Source organism: Trachymyrmex cornetzi, unplaced genomic scaffold (genome assembly GCF_001594075.2).
Source record: "Trachymyrmex cornetzi isolate Tcor2-1 unplaced genomic scaffold, Tcor1.1 scaffold1610, whole genome shotgun sequence".
Classification (NCBI taxonomy): Eukaryota; Metazoa; Arthropoda; class Insecta; order Hymenoptera; family Formicidae; genus Trachymyrmex; species Trachymyrmex cornetzi.
This window is the reverse complement of record NW_017296214.1, coordinates 52,630-60,288: the sequence shown is the minus strand read 5'-3', so window position 1 is coordinate 60,288 and position 7,659 is coordinate 52,630. Positions and strand designations below refer to the sequence as shown.

Genomic DNA, 7,659 nt, shown 5'->3' with positions numbered 1-7,659 from the left:
GGCACGATGATACAATACTATTTTACAGCAGCTGCCGAGCGTGATCCGTGGCGCGTCCACGCTTTCTGATAACCTCTATTATTACGCAAAAGAAATGCTAACACAAAAAGAGGAAAATTTGTAGAGTAAATTAGATGACGCAATTTTAACGCACGTTCGCAGGTGCGCTCGCATGCGCGCTCGCGTGCACACTCGCCTGCGCGCTCGCCCTCCGAGCCGATAGGAAACACGAGTCCGCCGTCGACAAATCTGTACAGTGACGGACAAAATGTCACGTCACATCACATACTAGGATCGGTTTTCATAGTCAGTTCTTATTTCAATACTGTCTTAAATATTAGGTGTACAACTTTGCTTCCGCCGTTTTTTTCCGAAATTCGAGGCTTTATTGTAAAAAACTGGTTATATATTTATGATTCAAAGTATTGTCCATCGCTGGCCACTACTTTCTCCCATCTTTCGGGCAGCGTACGAATCACGCGTCAAAAAAACTGGTCATGTTGTGGATTGGTGTGAATGATGCCAAGGGATGAAAATTTAGAATGCTTTATTTGGAAGCACGAGACAATGTGAACGTTACATGCATTCGAACATAAACTAAAAACCTAAAGAACTAACGCCGCGTCCACCTTACTGCGTATCTTCGCGCCACGTAGCGCCCCCAGCTCCCTATCAAGTGGACGCCGTACTGAGTCGGTAACAGTTCTCCCCCCTTGAAAGACTATCTTTCAAGTTATACTCTGACCTATACATATCATCAGTTATCATAACAATCTTCTTATCTTTCACTACTGTATCAATTGCTTCTTGGTGTAAGGAAGTCATCCTCCATAGGCAGGGGACATAAGCTGCGTGATGCTCGCTTAAACTGGCCTTGTGCCGTTCTGACCGTGACCACCCTAATTACGCCATCGGCTCCCGGGTGCTCCTCCGTAATTCTTTCTACATGCCACTGGAGAGGAGGCAGACGCTCGTCCTTAAGGAGTACCAGAGTTCCCTTAGTCAAGGCTGTAGTTCCACGAACCCATTTACTCCGACGTTGCTGCTCCATCAAATATTCGGTCTGCCAGCGCCTCCAGAAATCTTGCCGCACCTTTTGAAGGTGTTGCCAACGACTTAGATACTTATCAAAAACATCAACATAATTCCTTTGTACGGGCTGAAACAAAAAATCTCCCACCAAAAAATGGGCAGGGGTTAATACAGACAAATCTTGAGGATCGTTCGAGCACGGAGTTATTGGTCGAGAGTTTACAACCGCCTCAATTTCAACGAGAAGAGTGTAACATTTTTCAAACGTCAAGACCAAACCCTTGGTCACAGCGTAAAATTTCCTTTTTACTATTTTGATTGCAGACTCCCATGAACCCCCGAAGTTTGGGGCTCTCGGAGGAATAAAGCTCCACTCTATTTTTTGCTTCGCCAACAGTGTTTGTATTGTATCTTCCTTTTCCTTTAAAAATGCGTATAATTCCTTAAGTTCTCGAGAGGCACCTACAAAATTGGTGCCATTATCGGATATCAGACGGGAACAAATTCCTCTCCTTCCGGTAAAACGACGAAGAGCTGCCAAAAACGCTTCTGTCGTCAGATCTGTGACTAACTCGAGATGAATAGCTCTTGTGTTGAGACAAATAAACAAGGCAATATAAGCCTTGAACGTAGGGTGACGTCCTCTGCGACGGCTCTCCCTTATGAATATAGGCCCCGCATAATCTACTCCACTAATAGCAAACGGACGTATATATCCAGTTACCCTTTCCTTGGGCAAGTCCCCCATCTTCACAGACAAGTTGGGAGGACGCGTTCTAAAACAATTAGACATGAGCGGACTGCTCTTCGAGCTTTTCTTCTGCCGGCAAGAATCCAATACTTTCTTCTGCTTGATGCTAACAGCTGCTCAACTCCGCAATGATATAGCCTCAAATGCTCTTCCTTCAATATTAGATTAGTTATGTGATGTCGTGACGGCAGTATGATAGGGTGCTTTGTTTCTTCCGGCAAGTCAGCATGCCATAAACGACCTTCTACTCGATTAAGTCCTGTTTGTCTATGAATGGGTCTAGTGCGATCAACTTGCTATTCCCCTTGATAGCACTCCTCCTTTTGAGACTGTGAACCTCCTGGATAAAGGACTCATGTTGGACTATCCTCGCGATAGCCTTATTCAGCTCACTGACGGTGAGACCGCCTCTTTGTTTATTGCGACGACAACCTTCGGCAAATCTGTAACACCAAGCTAGAATTCTTACGATCCGTTCAAATGAAGATACACTGGTAGTATTGAATGTGACGAAGTTGCGATTAAAACAGAGATCTTCTTTTCTCTTCTGTCCGGTAGTTCTGGGATGTTCTCACGCCGCTCTGGCCATTCTTCTTCTGAACGAAGCCATCTGGGTCCATACCACCATAGGCTATTATCCCTTAGTTGCTGAGTAGTGGTTCCTCTCGACAGGATATCTGCAGGATTATCGCCAGACGCCACATGATGCCACAATTCTCTCGCCGAGAGCTGTTGTATTTTCAATATCCTATTGGCCACAAAGGTCTTCAAAGTGCTGGGGCAGGCTTCTATCCATCCCAGCACAATCATGGAGTCTGTCCACATGTGAATATTGTTGGTTGCTTCGCCTAGTGCCTCACGTACTTCGTGACACAGCTGAGCCACTAGTAGCGTCGCACACAGCTCCAACCTTGCAATAGTTATTGTCTTTAAGGGTGCTACCCTTGACTTGGCGCATAAAAGTCTTGAATGTAAATTACCATCCACGTCCTTGCTGGCTGCATAGATACATGCGCCGTAGGCCTTCTTGGAGGCGTCTCCGAATCGATGTAAATCAAATTTCGCCTTTGCGTTGCCTTCCTTTACACAACGAGAAACCCTTATCTCCTGTAATTGGTTTAGAGATGAACGATAACTCTTCCATTGCGTGTATAGATCTTGCGGCAGGCTTTCGTCCCAGCCAACATCTAAGGACCAAAGCCTTTGCATGAGGATTTTGGAGACTATAAGTACAGGCGATAGAAGTCCCAATGGATCGTAAATCTTTGATATCTCCGATAATACTGTGCGTTTAGTGGCTCGGTGAAGGTCCATATCCCTTATACTGTAGTGTAAGAGATCTGTTCTATGATCCCATAGCAATCCAAGTGCCTTCAGAGGCTCTTCTTTGTTTAATACCAATAGTTCATCGGCCTTGCTATCCACTGTCAAATGTTGCAATATCTTTTCATTGTTTGCTCTCCATTTTCTCAAAGGAAATTGACCTTTTCCTAGTAATGTCATAAGTTGTTTCTGCAGCATAATAGTTTCTTCAAGATCGTCGGATCCAGTGATTACATCGTCCATGTAAAAATCCGATTGAAGTGCTTTCCTTGCAAGGGGGAATGATTCTCCCTCTTCTTCTGCTAGTTTCTGCAAACAATGCTGTGCCAAATAGAGCACACAGGCGGTTCCATATGTGACAGTATTTAAGTTGAATACCTCTACCGGTTCAGATTCTTGACATCTCCAGAGAATCAACTGAAGATTGCGATCTTCCTTTGCTATCATTATTTGCCGAAACATCATTGCAATATCGGCATTTACTGTGTACAAGTGCGTCCGGAATCGTAACATAAGATGTAACAAGTTGTTTTGCAAATTAGGTCCAGGCAGCAACGTGTCGTTGAGTGACTTTCCGTTGTCTGTCTTGGCCGATGCATCGAATACTACCCTGAGCTTTGTGCTAGTGCTCTCGGGCCGGAGTACAGGCTGATGTGGTATAAAGTACGATGGCTTCTCGCTGGAAGCGACATCCCCAGATGCCGTATTCATGTGTCCCTTATCCTTGTACTCTTCCATGAAGCGAACATATTCTTTTTTGAGGGCTGGTTGCCGTTTAAATCTTCTTTCTAGCGCGAGTAGCCTCTTCATCGCGGTTTTCCGTGAGTCTCCGAGAGCAATTTAAGAATCCTTCGGCAAACTAACTATGAATTTTCCATCCGGCTCTCTTGAATATGTGTTGATAAAATGCTCTTCGCAGTAACCTTCTTGTTTGTTGAGTAAGCGCGGTTCTTGAATATCTTCTTGTTTCCAAAATCTCTCGATTTGTTCTTGTAGAGCTTGATTCGTTGTGACTAGCGACGTTGAGGCTTTATTAGGATTCGCGTGCACCATCTCGCCTCCGATTACCCACCCAAAAAGGGTCTTTTGCCACGTAGGATTCCCTCGGCCATCTTGTATCTGACCTACACACAATAATTTTCAAAATAAGCCAGCGCCTATCAGTAGGTCTATTTTACCTGACTTGTTGAAGGAGGGGTCTGCTATTCTAGCGTCGTCAGGTAAAACACTTAGTGTTTTCTTTGTTTAATTTGACTTGTGGCAATCGTTCTGTTATGGTAGGAAGCACCAAACAATCTATCTTCAATCTTTAAAGTTAGTATGACGGGACTCGATCCATAGACTCGTGGAATATCTAATTTCCGTCGAACATTGCATGACACCATTAATGATTTGATTCGCTCTTTTGTATGGCAGTTTTAATTTATCAACTAATTCCTTCGTTACCAAATGCGACTGTGAACCCGGATCCAGCAAAACTCTACATTGTTGCTGCTTCCCTTGAGCATCGCGAACGTACACTTGAGCTGTGGCTAGTAATATTAGTGAATGTGAACTTGACTTGTTACTATTTGTTAATGCTACATTATTCTGTGTAGAATCATCCGCTTGATTCATGCAATGAACAAAATTACAGGGTAGTCGTCGATTTCTCTGTTTCTTCTGATGATTGCGTATCAGGGTTCGCGACAGACTCTGACTGTGCGCTCGCCTGATCTATGTGCAACAGCGTGTTATGCGCCTTGGAACACTTACGGCAACTTGAAGACTACATTCTTTTACATAGTATCCTGCTCTTAGACAGTTAATACACAGCTGTTTCTTTCTTACCTCTGCCTTTCGATCCTGAGCAGATCTTTTTAAGAATTCCTCGCAATTAGAAATGTGATGCTTTTCCTGATAAATCGGACATGCTTGCGTAGCGACTGCCAACGCTACTCGCTTCTCAACCTTCTTACTGGTGTTAGCTTGTGTTGTAGGCTCCTGTTTAACCTTTCTACTGTTCAACATCTCAAATGTTCGACATCTTTCCTGTAAGAATTTAAGAAATTCTTCTACCGTTGGCATGTGATCTTGTTCTTGTTGTCCGACTACATCCTCCCACTCACGCTATGAATGAAAATCCAACTTGTTCCTAGCAAGAAAAATAATGATAGCATCCCATTGATTGACGGGTTGTCCTAACACTTCTAACGCTTTCAAATGAGTGCTAATATGTACTATAAACTGCTTCAATATTTAATGCTTATCCTTTGTAATTTGCGAAAATTCCAATAACCGTGTCAAATGACTGTTGATAATCAATTTCTTATTTTCATAGTGGTCCTTCAAAAGGTCCCAAGCAATTACATAATTCTCACTCGTTGTATTCAGTCCACTAATTACTTGTAAGCCTTCGCCCTTTACGTACTACGCAGATATTGGAATTTCTGAACTGCCGTTAACTTCCGATTATCATGTACCAAGGACGTAAATGCATCTTTGAAGGACATCCATTTTTCGTACTCATCATCAAACGCGGGTAAGGTTAGCGTCGGTAATTTAACATCAATCGTACCTGGAGGCTGTTCCCTTCTATTCGTTTGCTGTTCCTGCATTACCACTAAATTTGCTGCTTGTTGCGTTTCTGCCATGACGCTGCGTACCTTGTCAGTTGCTTCATAGTACCTGGTTTCGAAGACGATTCTCTCTCCTTCTTCCTCTTTCACCACATCTTCCAATTGTTCCTCTTCTTTTATGCGTAATTCTTCCAGTTGCAGTTGGTTTTCATTGAACGCTGCCCACAATTCTTCCAGTTTGTGACAACGGGTCTCTGCTTGTTGATATGTGATGCCTTGTTCCGTTGAGATATAATTGAAGATCCGCATCACTTGTCCTTTGACTCGAACTCGCGTTAATTTAGCCTTCTTCAATTCCGTCATGTTTTCCGTCCGTTCTCACTGCGACAATTTCTAGAATGCCTTTATGCGTCTGTCTGTTTTCACTTATGCTTTTCTGTTTTCTTCCTCGCCTCGTGCCCCAACGTTGGGCGCCAATAATTATGTTGTGGATTGGTGTGAATGTTGCCAAGGGATGAAAACTTAGAATGCTTTATTTGGAAGCACGAGACAACGTGAACGTTACATGCATTCGAACATAAACTAAAAACCTAAAGAACTAACGCCGCGTCCACCTTACTGCCTATCTTCGCGTCACGTAGCACTCCCAACTCCCTATCAAGTGGACGCCGGACTGAGTCGGTAACAGGTCATCTTTTGAGGCGATCCACGAATCGATCCAACTTTTTACTTCTTCATAAGACCGGAAGTGCTGGTCAGGCCGTGTGCCATTGATCGAAACAAGTGATAGAGGGAACAACGTCTGGAGAATACGGCGGGTGGGGTAGGACTTCCCATTTCAACGTTTCCAAGTATGTCTTGACCACTTTCACAACATGGGGTCGAGCATTGTCATGCTGCAAAATCACTTTATCGTGTCTCTCGTTGTATTGCGGCCGTTTGTCTTTCAATGCTCGGCTGAAACGCATCAATTGCGTTCGATACCGATCGCCTGTGATTGTTTCAGTCGGTTTTAACAGCTCATAATACACTACGCCGAGCTGGGCCCAACAAATACAGAGCACGACCTTGGAGCCGTGAATATTCGGTTTGGAAGCATGGTCGGGAACTCCCCATGATTTTTTGCGCTTGGGGTTATCATAATGAACCCATTTTTCGTCCCCAGTCACAATGCGATGCAGAAATCCCTTCCGTCTTTGCCTTTCAAGCAGCTGTTCACAAGCAAACAAACGCCGTTCAACATCTCTCGGTTTCAACTCGTACGGCACCCAATTTCCTTGCTTCTGAATCATTCCCATGATGCCTTTGAGGCGTTTTGAAATGACTTGTTGAGTCACTCCCAATGATCGTGCCAATTCTTCTTGATTTTGACACGAGTCTTGATCAAGTAATGCCTCCAATTCTGCATCTTCGAAAACCTTCTCTTTTCCACCGCTATACCGGTCTTCGACGTCAAAATCACCGTTCTTGAAGCGTTGAAACCGTTCACGTTCTTTCATTAATAGCGGCCTCACCATAAGTATTTGAGAACATTCGATGAGCCTCAGCCGCAGATTTCTTCATATTGAAGCAGAAAATTAAATCAGAAATACTCTTATGTAGGATTCGAAACCAGCAATTTCGATCGATTACTTTGCAAGTATGAAGTATGAAATATTATTTCTTATGAGTATTACTCGAATCCTAGAAAATGAAACTAAATTATTGAATTTGACTCAAATTTTTAAGTACATATTGAGTTCGATCCCATCTCTAGCCACAGTATAATTACATACAGTAGCGACAGTCGCTGTCGACTGTTTTGATGTCGGTCACTGTCAGCCATGTTGAAGGTTTTACCAATTGAACCAATTCAAATAAAAGAGACGTCTAGTAACGTTATAGCTCCGGCACACCAGCGCGATGTTCGTCGCGCGCGACACGCGATATCCAATACCTTTAGAATGAGAACATCGCTAAAGCTGTACACTCATTGGATATCGCGTGTCGCGCGCG

At 43.7% G+C, this 7,659-nt stretch overlaps 2 protein-coding genes across 2 annotated transcripts; both read right to left on the bottom strand.

Moving 5' to 3' along the window:
* Positions 1 to 796: 796 nt before the first annotated feature.
* LOC108758957 (uncharacterized) lies at positions 797 to 1,780 on the bottom strand. The gene has a single exon (XM_018504202.1). The coding sequence runs from the start codon at positions 1,778 to 1,780 to the stop codon at positions 797 to 799; it is 984 nt and encodes a 327-aa protein (XP_018359704.1).
* A 247-nt stretch (positions 1,781 to 2,027) lies between these two features.
* On the bottom strand, positions 2,028 to 3,916 carry LOC108758956 (uncharacterized). The gene is made up of 2 exons (XM_018504201.1): positions 2,274 to 3,916; positions 2,028 to 2,226 (listed from the first exon to the last, which is right to left on the bottom strand). The coding sequence occupies exons 1-2, from the start codon at positions 3,914 to 3,916 to the stop codon at positions 2,028 to 2,030; spliced, it is 1,842 nt and encodes a 613-aa protein (XP_018359703.1).
* Between the last annotated feature and the right edge of the window lie 3,743 nt (positions 3,917 to 7,659).